The 18353-nt window shown below is 34.9% G+C and overlaps 2 protein-coding genes across 4 annotated transcripts; one reads left to right on the top strand and one right to left on the bottom strand.

The window, feature by feature from the left end:
• Positions 1 to 556: 556 nt before the first annotated feature.
• LOC109032061 (carboxylic ester hydrolase) lies at positions 557 to 14418 on the bottom strand. Of its 3 annotated transcripts, none has more exons than XM_019043982.2 (11): positions 14157 to 14418; positions 12479 to 12633; positions 11871 to 12017; positions 11503 to 11656; positions 10169 to 10354; positions 8531 to 8736; positions 7200 to 7365; positions 6068 to 6255; positions 4452 to 4614; positions 3749 to 3881; positions 557 to 2553 (listed from the first exon to the last, which is right to left on the bottom strand). In XM_019043982.2, exons 2-11 carry the CDS (start codon positions 12614 to 12616, stop codon positions 2385 to 2387), a joined length of 1650 nt encoding a protein of 549 aa, XP_018899527.2. In that variant the 5' UTR covers positions 12617 to 12633; positions 14157 to 14418; the 3' UTR covers positions 557 to 2384. The 3 variants fall into 3 exon arrangements, with proteins under 3 accessions (XP_018899527.2, XP_018899526.2, XP_018899525.2); XM_019043981.2 differs by having other exon boundaries at positions 14190 to 14418; XM_019043980.2 differs by lacking the exon at positions 14157 to 14418 and adding an exon at positions 13943 to 14147.
• Positions 14419 to 14633: 215 nt separating this feature from the next.
• Dlc90F (dynein light chain 90F) lies at positions 14634 to 17694 on the top strand. The gene is made up of 3 exons (XM_019043987.2): positions 14634 to 14799; positions 15851 to 16016; positions 17150 to 17694. Exons 1-3 carry the CDS (start codon positions 14779 to 14781, stop codon positions 17296 to 17298), a joined length of 336 nt encoding a protein of 111 aa, XP_018899532.1. The 5' UTR covers positions 14634 to 14778; the 3' UTR covers positions 17299 to 17694.
• Positions 17695 to 18353: the final 659 nt, after the last annotated feature.

Here is an 18353-nt window from a genome sequence, read left to right as displayed (position 1 = left end):
TCTTACTGATTTTAATCAACTCAAGTCCAAAAAGCAAATAGATTTTCCATTAAAAATAAAAGACGGTAAATACTCCATTATCTTTTGTATGTAAAGAGTAAAAACGCAAAGTATCCTATGAGCTATCAGGTGTTGTAAAGATTCTGCAGGAAAAATAATATATTTTTTCAAAAAACGCAAAGTATCCTATGAGCTATCAGGTGTTGTAAAGATTCTGCAGGAAAAATAATATATTTTTTCATGAACTTTCTTATCTACATTAGTCACGAACGGAGTATCAAATAGGTAAATGTGTCTTACACTCTGCTTGCCCGGAGTGCAGATACTTCCCCACCATGTGATTGCCCTTGTTGTGTGCTGGGGGAGCCCCTGTAAAAAAAGGGAAAATCTTGTGCAAAGCGCAGCGCTTTAGCATTGAAAAAAATCTAATTTTTTCAGGAAAGGGGTGTTTTTTTGTAATCTTCAGAAGGATGCAATCATGAATTGGGGGCTAAAAATGGGGGAAGGTTGACTGAATTTGAGGGAACATGTGTGGAAACCAAGCTGTAGACGCATCAACATTTTAAAACATATTTAATACCCTAAAAACTTGTAACAATGTAACTTAGCTGTATACATATAAACTAAATCTAAGGAAAAATCTCCAAAAGAAATCTCTGGTTTTTAAGCCCGGTTCTTGAAAAATCTAAAAATATTATCAGGTACAAGATGTGATGAGTTGTCTACTCTTTTCTAAAATTGGAAGACAGTCCAAATTTCCCTGCATTTTACTAACGAAGAAAATTGGTTTGCAAAATATAAGAGTATCCTTATGACTAATTATCACAGATAATGTCCAGTTCTTTTACTTTGTATTTGACAATGACAGCAAGTCTGTCTTTCCAAATTGAAAAAAAATTCCAAAAGATTTAGAGCTTTTTCCCCCATTATATATAAATGTGCATTGTGCACTTAATTTGATCACTGCACAGGAAAAGAATAGAAGTACCAAAACATATGTTTCCGCAACAAAATGATGTACAAAATTTTTAAAACGAATTGAACATTTCCGAAATCAATTCATACATGAAGAACAGTACTCATAGTCTATACTAAGATCAGCCCATTTAAACATATCGCTTGTGGAAAAAAAAACCAAAATAGTTCTTGATCAAATCGCTCATTGGAAAAAAAAACTTGTGAGTTTAGAAAATATAATGAGTTTGGTTTAACACAAATTTCCTTTCTTCTCTACATAATGATACATGGTAATTTAAAACTTGAAACAAAACATCCAGCATACTGTATTTTGGTAAGTCATTTTATCTTGAGATACATTAAAATTAGTTTATAGCTCTATTTGAATCAAGCAAACTTTTGTTTTTTAGTATGCAGAGAGTTTAAATTGACGAATACCGAAAACGATAATTTCTCACCAATGAGTTTAATTTTGAAATTTTTGATACGTTAATTACATTTTGGACATTTTGGGGGAAACATTTACTTTGTGTCTTGATTCTAACTCTAAATGATGGTTCGTTGAAGCATTTTTAATGACAGATATCCAAATTGCAGTGATCTGTGACATAATGTAAGAAGTAGGATGTAATATATCTGAGGTGAATGAGGGCTTGCAGCCTGACTGTTGAAATTTTTTGTTTGTCGGGATGACATAGATGACATAGGTTAAAAGGCGGAGCGTTATTGGTCAGTTATGTCTCATTGCTGCTTGGTTGTGCCTCTGTCGAGTTGAACTCATTACAAGCTAACGGCACCCCTTAAGTTTCCGACAGTATGTCATCCATTACACCTGACAAAGGCACGACAAAGCAGCTCTAAGACATAGCCTACCAATCACGCTCCGCCTTTTAACCTTTTTCATCTATGTCGTCCCGACACATAAAAAATTTCAACAATCAGGCTGTAGGATAGGAATGCAGAAAAAAATAGTCTTTCATATTTTCGATAAACCCCTGGCAAAAGCATCCAAATTTTCCTAAATTTTAGGAATTTTCTCCCCAAAAATGATAAAGAACACACATATAGTAAGTAACTTTGCAAAAGAGATTTGAGTGTTTTTTCCTGAAAAGCTAGAGATATTTGAAATGAATCAAGAAAAAAAGTATTAAAAATATTAAAAATCTTGTCAAAATAAACTAGAAAATTCGGAGAATTTTTTGTTTCCTAAACATTAGGAAGCTCTCCTAATTTAATGCAAAATGCCAATTCTGCATTTCCTGTAACCCTAACCATGAGTAAAAAAAGTCTATAAAAATAAAAAATGATTAAATGAAGCATATAAAAAAATGTTAAAAATAGAGAAATTCCCTATTAAACGACACCAGAGACCTATTAAAAACTCAGGAATGCACCTTTCAAAAGAAAATAGCAGTTATCAATCCATCTTACAGCTTGCTTTGACTTAACATGGACAGCTGAAGATCGCTCCAAAATTTGATCCTGTCTTCATAGATTAAACCAGGTTGAGTTTCCAGTTTTTGTCCAATTTTACAGTGAACTGGCCGACCCAAGGAGAGAGGTTTCCAATCAACTTTCAGATGGCCTTTTGGATTCCTAAAACAAAGATTTAAATCCACAATCACCACCAATTTTATTGCTATTTATAATTTTCAGATATCTGAAATGTATGATAAATTTCAATCATAAATGTAAACTACTAACAAGGAGAGGCTCGGAAAAGGTCAGCTCTGATTTTGATGTGATTAGAGGTGAAAAATAGTTTCAGAGCGGTTGATTGACAGATGATTTTTCAGTTTTTGCATTAACTTTTGGCATGATTTATAAGTGTTTGAACAAGTTTTTGCTAAGAAACTACAAAACACTGTTCAAAAACAAAGAGGAGAATTTTATTTTAGCTTCACCCTTTTCGGAGCGAAAAATGAATCAAGTCACTGAGTGACTGCAGCACTTTATACCTCTTCTTTTTATATTTTATTCACACTTGCAGAAGCATGAAAAGTTGTTGAGACTTAAAAAATTAAAAATTTTCAAAACGTACTTCAACAATTAACAAAAACCTCCCTTCCAATATCAGACATCATCCCCAATGTGATTTGCCGTGATTTAAAATTTCCATCTTGGATATCCAAACCAAAATCAGCATTTTAAAAACCTCAAGTAATAGGTACAGAAGGACTTAAATATTGGTACAGACTGCAATTCGTCATTCCCGGGTGAAAACATGTGACTAGATTTTAACGTTGCAAAATTTCCACTCTCGAATTGTATTATTACTAGGAAATTACAGGAAGTTTTGGACAAAAAATTTCACTACTTTTTCTTCTTATTCAATGCAAAATTCAGACATTTTGTGGACATAAAACTCACAATCATATTCTTGTAAAAAATTGAATTATTTGGGCCAATTTTAAAACTTTGGAATGGGGCTTTGTTTCTCTGTCTAAGAAGCAACGAATTGAGCTGCACCTAACGGTGTTTGTGATGAATACCCGGCAGTCAGTGAATGGTATGAAGTAAATGTTTTCTACTTCATTTTTAAGAATATCTCTGTTTTTGTTTCTTTTGGGAGACATGTTTTTTCCCAATAAAAAGTTTGTCAGTTTACTTTTGAAAAACAAGAGGTACCATTCTTGAACGATCTTAAACAGTTTCCGGTAAAATTAACAATCACTTTTCTAGCAATAAAACAAGCCTGAACTGATTGTAACAGTGTTTCATAATTTGAAAAAAAGTACTCTGAAGCATAAAAACTAAAGACATAAAATAGTTGAGAAGGACAAGACCTTACCCAAATTTGGCAAAATTTGTCCAAACCGTGGTCATATTTTCCACTACTTGCTTGCAAGCATCTGATTCCAACATACCATCGCTTAAAACACGAAAGTTAAAAAGAAAGAGGAGATCATCACCATGACATGAACCTGTCAAAAAGGAAAAAAAGAGTAAAAATAATATTTTTGATTATTTGTGATAAAAGCTTTTAGTGAAAGAATGACATTTTTGTGCTTGGTGATGACACTTGAAGGAATGAGGGTACAAGAAACGATTACACTAGCGAAAAGGCATAGCAAGAAAAACATATTTTCTCAGTGATGCAAAGTGCATCCATAGGCCCTCCGGCAGTTCCCTAGTTGCCATGGCAATACAACCATGCCAATCTTCCTATAGAAAAAGACATTAAGTATAACATACTACTAACAAAGCAAAATATTCAATCACCGAGAGCCGTGTACACAGCCAAATGTATCCATACACAATTTTGATAAATGGATAGACAAATAGAATCTCCCAGAGAGAGCGTAATTTTTGCATTTTTCGGAGCCTTTGAAAAAGAATCTGGTATCAGTCCAAAGCTAAGATAACTTAGAGAAAAAAGGAGGCTCGCACAGGCAAATTACAACTATCAACAGAAAGGAGAGGATTCGTAAAGACATAGGTGTAATACTATAATAATAATAAAGGGTACTTAACGGCAGATGCCTGAAGCATACCTGAAGAATGATCTGGAACTTGCACTCCTGGTAAAAGTTTAATTATACTCATATCGCTTTCAAAATCAAACAGGTACAAAGATATCGGTTTTGAGGCTGAAAAACTCAGGCAAGTCTTCAACCATTGATAATTTCCGCGCAACCAGGTAATATCACCAAAAAACTGTAGGAATGAAAAAATGAATTTTTATCACGGACCATTTCAAGCTTGCCCATTAGTACAGGCGACAAATCTCCGACAATGAACCATTGGAAGAAAAAAAGACATTGATAAATACATGATAGTATAAATTAAAACGCATTTCATGAGAAAATTAACCGAACCTGAACTAAACGAGAGTAAACTTACTGTATAACACAAGTCAAACACAAAAAAATTAAATTTTTTTTTCAGAGACAGATTATCCCTTTTCTCTAGGCACGATGTGCGAGATGATCAACATTGACCGCGCAAGAGGTCGAAACTTGGAGATACTTGCTAAGCACCATAATGCGGTTTTGGGATGTCGTGGTTGATTTTTTTACCTCCATTTATTTATTTTTGTTTCTGTCAGTATTGGTCATCTCGTGTACCATACCTTGAGAAAGGGGACAATCAGTCTTCCAAACGCTGAAACAAATTTTCAGTTTATTATTGAAAAAAGCTCTACTAAATCTACTTTCATTTGATTCAGATTCGATTGATTTTCTCATGAAGTGCATTTTTACTTATAAGTAAATTATACGACAAGAACGATCCCCTGAAACACTATGATGATTGAACAATGGATCTTTAGAAGTCATTCACAGAAGATAAGACCTTACTGTTCGGGAGAGCAATTTTTGAGAAAACATGTGCTATTTTTGGCGAAAATTTTGAAATACCACAACTATAGAAGTGTGGTTTTGCACTTAGACCATTAACACGTTCAAATTAAACATGTAGGTGAGCAAAATGACGAAATGGATGTTTTCATGCTAAAACGAAAGACGTAAAAATTAACCAAAGTAAAAGGAACTGTGTACACAGGATGTGAGTGCTGTATAGTGTCGTTTGATTTAATTAATTTGTAGATAGTTTTTTTTGGCATAAACGTTGCGATCTAGTTGCTTGAAGCGCCGTGGCAGGCCGCGGCTAACTTTTCTAGGGCGACCAGCGCGACACGCGCATCGGCGCCTACAAACCTAACAGGGATACTTCACGCATTGCGCAATGCGTGAAGTATTCCTGTTAGGTTTGTAGGCGCCAATGCGTGTGTCACGCTGGCATCACGCCACTCCGCTCTGTGTTTGGCTCTAATATTTAAACTCGCGGAGTTAGCGTTTTTCAACTCATCATTTTGAAATGTTTGCACACTTTGCATGGATTATTCTCATTTATATTGATGGAAAAAAAAATGTTTTAAAGGAAAATAAGTGTACCGTGTGTTTTGTGAATATTCATGCACTCAATTAGTCATATTTACTCGGATTTCATTTTTATTGGATGTAAAAAATAATGTCCGATTGAACTAACGAATTTCTTTAAAAAATGAGCGTCAGAAGCAGAGTAAAATTTTTAAAATCAAACTTAATAAAATTAAAGTTAGAAACTAATCCAAGACTGAAATTGACTGAATGAGGAAGTATGAACATACATCTGCAAATTTTTGGGCAGGAATGTTCTCAGGGGCAGTTCCTTCCTTTAGATAAAACTGCCTCACTTTACTTCTGGCGAGTGCCACTTTGGAGTGATCCTTTGACAGACTCTTAAGGTCATGGGGAAACATACTGTCCATCACTCGGCCCGGATTTTCGGTAACTTTGGACAACATTCTAGGGTTTTCTAAATTTTGGAAACAGAAAGACAAAAACTACGTTGCATTAAAACAAAATATGATAAATTAATACATGTGATAAATTAGTGTTTTTTTGTGGGGTTGTAGCAAAACTGATAAGAGGATGATTGTATGAGTAAAAATTGGGATTAGTGATCTGGTGTTTTGATATTTCAGCCTTGTTATATACATTATTTAGTTTTTCCTCTGCCTTGTACAAATATTCTAATGTGTTTTTACTGATCCCATTACCTTACTAGCCATTTTGATCTGCATGATGGTAAAAAAGACCGATCCATCTAAATTCTCTCACTACCCCCCCCCCCCTCCCCCAATCATTGTCATTTTTATGTTTATTAAGCTGCAATGATGATTATAGCATGGTTCTCAGTGACCAGGTGGCATCGTTCCAAGATGTATTTAAACGAATCACTATATAATTCAGCACAGTTATGAAATCTAATTTTAGCATTAGATAGAGTAAAAATATAAACAAATGACCAATGGAGCTGTAGCAAGTTAGATGCACAAAGCCTTCTGAGACAGTATTTGTTTACTTGTTCTACACGAGGAAAGAAAAAAATTACTACGCACAAGAATCATGATGTGCTCATCAAGAATTTCTGAAATCTACTTTTTAATGCACAATCTGTACAGTTAAAAAAAAAAAATTAGAAGGCAACAAGCACTTGAAAACACCTGATGTCATACGAATTAAAACGTTAGCGACTTCGTTTTTATACTTAGGTTGGGTTTTCCTAGGTCAAAAATCTGGTAAATCTGGTAACCATTGCTTAAGAAAAACAGCCTGCAGATGCAGCAAATTTGTAAATTTAGCAAATTGCATGCCGAAAAAGGGATTTCAGACTATTTATGAGCGCTTATCCTTATTTTCGTTTTATTTGACAAACAGGCCCATGAAGGTAAAAGCTCAGAGAAACCTATAATTTACCTAAGTAAATAAGGAGTCCTTCTGAACTGTTCAAACCAACAAGTACAGGCACATCAGGAGCTTGTTTTAGAAGAGTTTTGGGATCCGAAGGTAAAAATCGATCCTCATAAGATCCGCAGATTTCTTTTGAAGGGACAAATGCAAACGGTAATCCAGTGTGTAAGTCCTAAAAAGATGAAAACAAAAAGATAAAAAAAGACGATGATAAAAGAAAATATAAAGGCAAGAAAAACCGAAAAATTTATTAGAGAATTATTTTATCACATAATTTTAAATTGAGGCTTGAACATTTTGGAGTCATCTATTCATAAGTTGTAAAATACGCATTAAGTTCATAGCAAAGGCCTCAGTTATGGTACTCATATATGCTATTTTGCTTCAAAGTTTCTGAGAGAAAATGCAAAAAAAAAAAAAAAAAAATTGTGGAGTAAAAGATTGAACTTAATTCTAATACTGTACCATTTGCAGGAAAATTATGTCACAGATGGGCCTACAAGGCATAAGAAACCACCAGCCATAAACTTGGATAGATTAAAGTCAGTTTAAAAAAGGAGAGCTGCGTTAGGCAAAAACTGCTGAATTTCACACCATATTTTGAGAGTCTTTTTTTAGACTAAAGGCTTCATAAAATAATATTCCAAGCATGTACATTTTCTGGTCTTTTAAGATATGCACTTCAGACCCTATAGTACATATCTGGAAGTAGCAAATTCAGTGGGTATGAAAGTTGCATTATTCTAGGATAATATATTTGAGAAAAACTTGCAAAACCTGTAATGGAGAGTCAACATTCTTGCTTAGCAACACCAAGGAGGCATAGACTTACAAATTACAATAAAAAAGGATAGACTTTTAGGCTTTCTTATAAAGTAGTTTGAGATTCACAGACTGTGAATTTCTTTCTTGACCGACTAAAATTTATGTCTTAGATAACTGATCGTCGTCCCCTCACATGTTGGAAATTGAGGCAGCTCTTGGCAAGAGTGACCAAGAAACCTCAGACTGTCAAGCGCCAGTACCAGTGCCTGTCACATCCTCAAATCATGTCCTTGCTCATTTATTACTTAAAGGCGGTAATTTTATGAATGTTCGAACGAGAACTAGAAATTCTGTTTCGGGTATATTTTGTAGAGTTACAAGATCAGAGCTTGTAAACTGACATATTTATCATCTTGTGATTTGATACTTACCTGTTAGTTGCAGAACCTGTTCCAAAATTAAGAATGCTGTCAAGCACTAGCACCTAACACTGTTGAAACCGTGTTAAAATACTTCAGGGATCTTACGAATACTTGATACTTAAACTGTAATAAAGGGCACATATAACTTACTTCAGGCGTCATTATGGTGAGAACGACTTTGAGAAGCTGTTTGTCAGGCACAGTCATCAAAAATTTATGGAGTTCTTTTACGTCATTGGTAACACATCCAAGTTGTTTCCCAATACGAAAAGCTCGATCAATTGATATTTCAGGGTCCATATAAGCCCAAGGATCGAAAACACAGCCACTTGATTTGATTGCTTTGTGAAACAGACCTGAAAAATCAATATACACCAATATGTAAAAAAAAGAGCATAATTTATTGAGAAAAAACTCTTGAGACGCTGTTGTTTATTTTTATGTTTAACAAGTATTCAGATGTGGGATAAAAACCTAAGTTAAATTTTTTGTACACGGATACTAGCTGGATTATGAAGATATGTAGAGCTGGCCAAATTTTTTTATTTTCTACTACGATTACTGCCATCATCTTTTTGCAAGATTCTTCCTGTCGGGCCAAGAAAACAAGCAAAATAAGAGCGGATTTCAAAAGCTTTGAACAACAATTTCTGTCGATCACCATGATGCTAGCGCCTCCTCCTCTACTCAATTACTTGGGTAACTGGTACTTTCCAATAGTTCCATGAAGGGCAAGTGGACAGTTCCTCTATCAAACAATAGTATTATGATGATAGGCTATTTAAAATTAAAGTCACTGTAACCGTTTCAATCCTGGGTGAACAACCAAAAGAACAGTCTCTATGACCGGCTTGACAGAAAATGTTTTAATACAATACCTATTCTTTACAACCCTCTCAGCAAGAAAATTGTTTAAGAATTCTTTAAAAACTGATTTTGAAAAAATTAGGGCTAAAAAAGTAATTTGTCTTCAATTGAGCAACATTATGCAGGTTCTCTTGTACTTATGCAGCACCGCTGCTACGTGGGATTGTAGGATGAGCCTTGGCTCACAAGTCAAAACGAGTGCTCTAGTATTGCCAGCCTCCATAGAAAATTAGGAATCCAAAGGCATGCACTTGCAGCTGCAACTCCTCATAGAAACCTGTTCACTCGTTAGCCAGGAAGATTGAATTTTCCTTGATCATCCATTGAACAACACTACCAAATTTTCAATAGAAAGTGAGTAAAAAGTACTGAAAAGTTCATTTTCCAACCGCAAAGTTTGTGTGATTGTTACACGTGCGATTGCTGAAAGTTCTGACTAAAACTTGTCTTACATAGAGACCTTTCAAAGAAATCATAGTGAAAAATCATGATAATACCTGGTGCTGAATCCCTTCATAACCTGCACAGTATGTTTTTGCGAAAGATTTTGGGTCAACTGTTTAGCTTATTTTCGGGGCATTCTAAATTAATATGATTGATTTGCACCGGAGAAAAAAAGCAGAGAAACGAGTAGGTATCAACAACTTTAAGTCAATGACTCACTCTGCTTGAGATGGTCAAAAAACGTTTCTTTAATGCTAGGTATTATGTTTTCTTTTTTAGAGAGACAAGGTTGAAGTGGTACCTATGATAAGAACACTTAAAAAAGTTCTGCTAAAAATTTCAAGAGATGCTGATAAAAATTGTATTTATTCTGTTTTACATGCGCACAAGATTGGAGCATCTCATAATAAATACTTTATTTTATTACTTTCACACTGCCTTTCTTGGTAACTACGTATGTATTTCTTGCATGTTTACCTTTGGAGAGTGGAGAGAGTAAGTGGTAGCTGACAGAGGCAGATCCAGCGCTTTCTCCACAAATGGTCACATTGTTAGGATCCCCAGAGAACTTCTTAATATGCTTTTTCACCCAAATTAAAGCTGCTCTTTGGTCCAATAAACCAAAATTCCCTGGACATTCCTCGATTCCTAAATTTAAAAACCCTAAAAAAAACAAATAAAATTAATGGTAGTAGGTAGCTTCATAAAATACAAATGAAAAAAAGAAGAAAATCGGAAAATAGTTTAGAAAGCCAATTGGTAAAACTTCATATTACCGAAAACCAGTAACGAAGGTAACTCATCAGAATGTGGCTGGATAGATAAAGTGCTGTGGCGCTTTACTCACATGACCTCAGCCAATATATGAGACTCTATGTCATGTTTGGTACCAATTTCAGACTTATTTAGCCAATACACTGTATTTAAATTTTATTTAAATACACTGTTTCGGCTAAATAAGTTTGAAATTGTTCTTAATTCATAGTAATTAAAAACTCTGAGAGCATAATTGTGCCATTAAATTACGAAACTTAAAAATTCCTGTTAATTTTAAAGCAAAATTTAAAAGCACACGAATTGATAGATCATGGCGAGCATATTGAAGTTCAAATTAAAATTTTCTTACGCTGATTTGTCAACATTGTATGCACAACTTGAACTTTGGTAAACGTTTTTCTTTGGTATGAAAATTTATTTTCCTCAAAGAAACCACAAAATTTAGGCGGTAGATTTTACCAGAAAATACTAATTCCTGGTGCATTAAGTTACACAACATCCCCCCCCCCCTGTCAAAAGAAAATTCAATAATCAAAGAATAAATCCTTGTACAACCATCAATAGCTCTAGATGATAAATCAAAAAAAGTTATGTAATATGTATCAGTCCAGGCATTCAGCCATGTTAAAGTATCATTACTGCGGTATAAAGCTTGAATTTGCCGTTTAAATGCAAAACCACCTTACACAAAATGATACAGTCGCATTGGATTCAAATTCGTAATCAGCGACCCAAAAAACGCCATTATATGTCATCATCAGTGATAGGTATTCTAATTAAAGCCACCTGGATGGGGCTCTGGAACCAATGAGTGGCACTAGATATGTGAATTACGAATTAGCGCTGAGATATGCGATATTTTAACTACGTTTTAGGGTAACTTCCCGATTTTCTTCAACAAAAATATTTTGATGACAGATGGAAGACATCTTCTACGACTCATTTATGCAGCTAACTCAAAACCAATAAAACTCAAAATACGTGGTTTGGTAGTTTCACCATCGACATAAAGAAGCTACTGATGAAGAACTCACCAAAAATATTTAGCCGATAATTGATTGTAACTAAAACGATATCTTTGGTAATCAGAAAGTCAGGTCCATAAATATTTGAGTCTGCACTTCCTGACTGGAAACCACCACCATGAATAAACACCATCACTGGTCTTAAAGATTTGCTCGGATTTGACTGCAAAAAAGAAGAGAAAACATTTCTTTAAACTTACTGATGGTGATCATTCCAAATTAAGAAACTTTCTAAATTTACTGTCATGGTTTAAAAGTTTGTTATGAAATTTTGCATTTTTAATTTTACACTTCAGAGGGATTTGGGGGACTTGAAATGAGCACATCAGCTCATATTACAAAATTCTTACCTGGTAGCAAACAGTAATAACTCTTACCACGGGGAAGTAAATATTCAAATACAGGCAGTCTTCAGATCCAGCAATAGTGGGCGGGGGTACACTGAGCAACAATTTTTGACAACATGCATCTCCATCTTCTATGCACTGACGAACACCTTCCCATTCTTTGACACTTTTTGGAGGCTGAAATGATGCAAAAGAAAATTACTATCTTTAAATCTTGTTCATGGTAAGTTTTAGGTGATGGAAAAGAATCTTTTATGTATCTGTCCATGTGGTGTGCAACTCATAGATTGAATTGTTACAAGGTTGAAAAAGCGACTAACTACTTATTATGACAAATTAGGTTATTTTTCAACCTAGCACAAAAGAGCTTTTCAAGAGGGTTCGAAGAAATCTTTGTCCTGGAACAGGAAAGAAATTTTTTTTTGGATGAGACATATGGATCTCATTTAAGTTGTCTTATATTCTGATTAAAAATAAATTTCAGGGCCTAAAAATTGACAAATTGATGGACGTTGACATACATAAATAATTGACAAATGCACATACTTTGTGACCATAAAAATCAGAGCAACTTAAAAAATAATTCCAGCCAGACCCAGATCTGGTTGAAACTCTGAAAAGTTAGTTACTGAAATTACCTGAAAGCGCAAAGATCCAGTAGGTGGGCGAGCATAGGGGACCCCCTTGAAGCTGTAATAGGGTTCATCGTTTAGATCATTTATCAGTATTTCCCCCTCAATTAGTCCTCCGTCTACCTCTATGGGGGTGGGATTCATATTTTTGGTCAAGAGGCCTGTAAAAATGAAAAAAAGTAAGATTAAGAAAGATGTGAGAACTGTAAGATTGAACAAGTTATGGGGAGGTATAGAAAATTAACTGAAGGGAGTCTTTATTCCATGTCAAATGAGAAGGACCAGTTCACTACCCGTCTCAGATTGCATGATTTTATTTTCACTTGTTCTTTGGGTCAAAGTCAGGAAAATCCAAGTATTGGACCAAAACAATCGGTAATTTTTGAAGAAAAGCATTGTCAAAGTTTTGATGATTTTTGAAAAAATGCATCTCTGGATCTGTGGAATCACTAAAACAGCTGTGCCTGTCCTTCAAAAAATCTCCATAAATATTTGAATCTTGAACATATCTGGCTGACAGATCACTGAAAGTAGGTATGTATCAGTAATGTAAATTTTTTTTTTTGGGAACCAAAATAATGAGTGATTAGAGCAGCAGTCAAATTTATAGATATACATATTTTAAGCTTCATTTTTGTGGTAAAAACTAGGTTCGGTAAAATTAATGTTGCTAAAATGGCACAGTGCATGCATTTTTTTTTAAAAAAAAAAAGATTGGTGATGTATGATCTGAAAGGTTAGAAAATAAAATTTATAGGACGTTTTTCAGATTTAAATATAAATTTTCACTCAAAATCACTTGAAAAAGCCAAAGAAATCAAACTTTTCACGGTACTCCCTCCAAATCGATGGAAGGGTGCGAAAGAGACAAATTGACGGCGTAAGTCCGCAATCAAATATCTTGTTTGCAGTGTCTGAAAATCTCCACCTCTATGTTATTCTTTTAAAGGAGAACAAATTGACGTCATTCTTTGAAGTTTATGCAAAATTTTCTTTACACAGAGAAGAAAAATCACAGCAGTTTTAAAAATTGCCTTTGAGCAGTTATCTGTTTGGAAAATAAAGTATGACAGAAAGTCTGCGACATCGCAAACCGAGTTATGTGATTGCCAACTTACACCGTCAAAATACACTTCAATTCGGATGGGGATCAGGATATATCGTTTATACATTATTTTCCATATGAATCTTTAGGTACAATGCGCTGATTAATCTGGATCATATTGAACCTGTTTTCAGTAACATAAGCATGTTGCAATAGTGCTTATTCAAAGGTTTCCACCCCGCATCTCTCAATTTGTATCATGAAACACGGTTTACAGGTACTTAGATTAACGTGCTCATATGAATGCAGCTGCTGGTTCATCTTAATTTCAGAGAACACACAGTAAATAAGCAAAGATGCATCATTAATTTTTCGACTCTGACCTTATTTCACCACTGGAGAATTTGAATGACATTTTATAATACCTGCAAGATTTTTAGCACTCGCTAAAAGTCGACTTGTGGGAAGGAGTGGAAACCTTTTCCAGACACCAAACATAAGCTGAGAAATTAGGCTGCATTCACCACAACCAGGGTTGCATAAGACATCTTCCTCGTACTATAATTATAGTGATTAGACTCAATTGCCTCAAGATATTGTGAGAGGATGAAAAGTCAAGGTTCTGTGTTGCACTGATACCTGAGTGTTGAGAGGGCCGTGTGATGTACTTACCACCGGTAACTAACGATAGTAAGCGCGAAATAAGCAGTTCCGGAGTCGGTGCTAAAATTTCATCTACTCAGAGTGAAAAACATAATTTTATAGTAGATTGATTCTTTCGTTTCTTAAGCAAGGGAAACTAACAGAACAGCTTGATTTCTTATCACTTAATCACCGTTATCATTTCACGATTTCACAATAAAAACAAAAACAAAAACTGAGATGCTAGATTGCCAAACTTTTCGGAAATCCACCTGAGCGATCACCAATTCACCATGGCAACAAATTTTGTTTGTTTAAAAAGATTTCTGGAAATGCTCTTCTTACCCTCTGAAACATTTTTTGTCACGAATAGAGGAAAAAAATCGGCAAAGACGGACGAGACTTTGAAATAATATCACTCCAATAGCGAAAATTTTGCAGGGCAATTTTGTCGCTTGTACAACAACAACATTGGCTAACCTGTTATCAAAAAACATTCCAACCGAAAAGTGAGGTTAACAAAACAAAATTTTCACTTCCTGGAACTTTGCATTACCTCCTTTTCCATAAAGTTTATAATTAATTAGTTGAAGATATCATTGGTGATCATCTGAAGACAATGGGTGATTTAGGCGAAGAGGTGAGTCAAGTTCATTACCTCTATGAAACTATCTTATCCTGTTTGGTGCTTACGCACGCCTCATTGTTTCTTCAACGCTGCTATTTAAAGAATTTATTCAACCCATTAGATGTCAACTGTGAGACATGCCCCCCCCCCCTCCCATATTTCTTATATGTACAGTAGAAGAAACTCACAAAATTATACTACAAGTAGCAATAGATTGACCCATTCATCGCCGCGACGTTGATGCTACATGTTAGATAGCTAGGATCTAAATAGTCCAAGAATTGTTTGGAAAACTCAGTAGAAAATGTTTATCATGTTCATGTCATCAACCTCATTGCTTTAATGATCTTTGCCATTCCATCATGAACTGACGGAGCCTTTCATTTTTAAACTTCGCAGCTTGTAAGCACACCACCTAAGTGGGCACTTAGGGGTAGATTTGCGAAGCTGGTCTATCGACGCTAAGTGTACAATTTATCTTAAGGAAGAAGATGACTAACCCGTATGGGGGACTGATGTCACAGGTTTAGCAATCCTGCGGACCCCAGCTGGTAACCCCTGCCTTATGGGGTAGTGGAGATGGTCACCGGCTTCAAGGCGTATGAACCACCCATTGGTAGGGCAGACAGGGCTCTCAGCTGTAGTGGAAGCAACCTGTCTAGGAGAGGAAACTCCGAAATCAAACCCCGGTCCTCCAGGTTGGGGGTTGAGTCATCGGGCTAACTCCCCGATACTCGGTAAAAGAAATACTGTTAAAAGACCCAATAACAATTGCCTCGGTACAAATGAGGGGGCAATGGCGATTGGGCGTCGCAGAGCGCGAGGCGGCGCTATAAAAGCGACTTTATGTATGTAGAAGATGACTAGCTCACCTCAAAAAAGTTCACTTGAGTTGCCGTATTAATATAAAGAATTAAATCCAAAGGAAAGAGTCAGATGGGCAGAAATGTTGCAAGGAGGCGCTACATTTGCCTAGGATAGATTCAATCCCATCTTGAATTGCATTTGCCTCTACAAATCTAAGAGTATTTGATTATGCTTTATCACTTATTTTTATTTACAGAGCCAATTTGTCGTTGATGAAGTAAGTGCCATTATTAAACAAGCTATTGAGGATGCCATTGGTGGCAATGCATACCAACAAAGTAAAGTCAACCAGTGGACCTCCACAGTAGTTGTATCCTGTCTAACTGCCTTAACAAAATTAGAAAAATCTTTCAAATACATAGGTAAGTTTATAATTTAAAATTTCTTACAGCAGTATTAACTCATTGGCTGTGGCGCCACCCTGTTTGGCCAGGCCCTAAATAGGGTGTCCCTGAGTTAAAAGGCCATACTGCAATAGCAAGTTTCTGGGATCAAAATGAGAACTTGCTTCGATGAGTCTTTTTTTTTTTTTTTCAAATATGTCTCCAGGAACTGCAAACCCTCTAAAATTTTCAGAGGAGTCATAGTTTTTTTCTTGATTTTGGGAACAACTACGAACCAAATTTTATGAAAAATGGCTACCTCCCATTATTATGAAGAGTGAAATTCTCAAATTCTCAAGCCAAGAAGGGATTTCAGGGGGTCTTGAACCTTTAAGAAAACTAAGGGACCTTTAAGGGACTTAAAGCGTGGGATTAGCCCTTGAGGGCTATTTGAAGTAGTAAAAAAAAAAAAAAAAAGAACTAAACACTTGGTTTTGAATGAATAAAATCATTGTTACTATTATTATAATCACTCTTCCTGCCCAGTAATCCTTTGAGGGGAGTCCCCTGTCCTATGATAAAACATGTAAATCTTTGTAACTTCATGTACCTTTTTCTCCTCAGGAAACAATGAAGATATTAGAACGATTTTTGTTTTGTTTTGTTGGAAATAGCCTCCTACATAAATAGACAAACTAGCTTTCGAAAATTTTGAAATTTTTTAGACTTTTGCAACCTCTAAATATTACAAATGTATACAATTTAAAAAACGCTTTTGTCTGTTTATCAGAGAATCAGGAATATAAAAGGGAGGAAAAATTGAAAATATCTTGAATAGATCCAGAGAAAAAGGTACTTGAGTGTTCGAAAGGTAAACTTTTCATGAGCTCAACTTAAAAATTCACAACCAGTAAAAAAGAGGTTTCAAAAGAGGGTTAGTACTTTTGACTGCGCCTCCTGAAATCTCAGCTGAGAGCTTTCTAATTGTCAAAATGAAGAAACCTCAGTGTCAAATGAAACTTGAGAGTATACCTGATCTAAAGAACATATAAACTAAAAATTGAAAAATTCGAACATTTTTGACTTGTGACTCGCCCCTTAAGCTAGTCGTTTGAATGTTCCACAATTGCCCTCCTTCTTCTTTCTACTAATGACTTGTTTTTTTTTTGCAGTAACTTGTACAATAATGCAAAAGAACGGCGCTGGATTACACACCTCAAGCTCATGTTATTGGGACAATGCTACAGATGGCAGTTGTACTGTCCGTTGGGAGAATAAAACAATGTATTGTATTGTTTCAGTCTTTGGACTGGCCATATGAAATTATTCCAAAATCATATCAGACTGTTTTTTTTTTTTAAATCTTATGTATTTATTTAATTCCAAGACTTGTATTAAACTTGTAATTTGACTTTTGTTTTCTATTTTAACTATGTTTAGTCTATCGTCATAATCTAATTTATTTTTTAGATTTAATTAAATTATACTTTGTTTTATTTTTTTTTTTATTATGGGCTTCGAGGTGAGAGGACAACCCACTGACCAATGGAACAAAGCTGGACAGCATTAACATTATAGAAGTGGTAGTTGTACTATGTACATATTCCACTTTTGAATATTAATATGAACTTCGTTTTGTGTGCTAATTTATTATGTAAACTAACTGTCATTAATGCTTGAATAATCTAAAAAAAATACACTGCGCAGAAAATTCTTAGTCTCTTCAATTTCTTTCTTACTATGACATTTGGGACTGATGCCACCAGACTTATTGAGCAAACATTTTGCTCAATTGCCAGGAAAGTACCAAATAGCTTTCAACTTATATCTTGAGGATAAAGGCCATTAAAAAAGAATGTAATATTTTAATACATTATAAAAAGGAATGGGGCAGTGTCCAGGAATTTTTCAGGGTTGAAGTAGAGTGTTTCTTATTGATAAATTTTGAAAAAAAAAACTACCAAGTTCCTTTAAAAAATGAAAAAAATTATTTTCAAGGGGAGAAGAAGCAAATTAAAATCGGACCAATCAAAAGCCGGCAGTCGAGTTGGCGTAGCTAGGCGATTCCTGATGCTGAGTTCAGCTTGGCTATATCATCAGAGTCCCTCAAAAATGCTGTTTTAAATGGGTTCTATTTTTGGAATTTTGAGACAGAGTTTTTTTGTCATTTGGGGCTAGAAATAATTTGAAAAATTCCTAGAAACTTGTTTCACTCTGCTTTTTCAGAAAATGAATTATGAAAAATAGACGCCACTAACCAACTATGATTATTTCCAACTTTGTAGAGACAGCAAATGGTAATAATTTTCAAGTGACTTAAATATCTTCATAGTTGAGAAGCAGGATCATCATCTTAAATAGCTTTGATTAGGAAGT

Source organism: Bemisia tabaci, chromosome 7 (assembly GCF_918797505.1).
Source record: "Bemisia tabaci chromosome 7, PGI_BMITA_v3".
NCBI classification, from domain to species: Eukaryota; Metazoa; Arthropoda; class Insecta; order Hemiptera; family Aleyrodidae; genus Bemisia; species Bemisia tabaci.
This window is presented reverse-complemented; position numbering and strand designations above follow the sequence as displayed.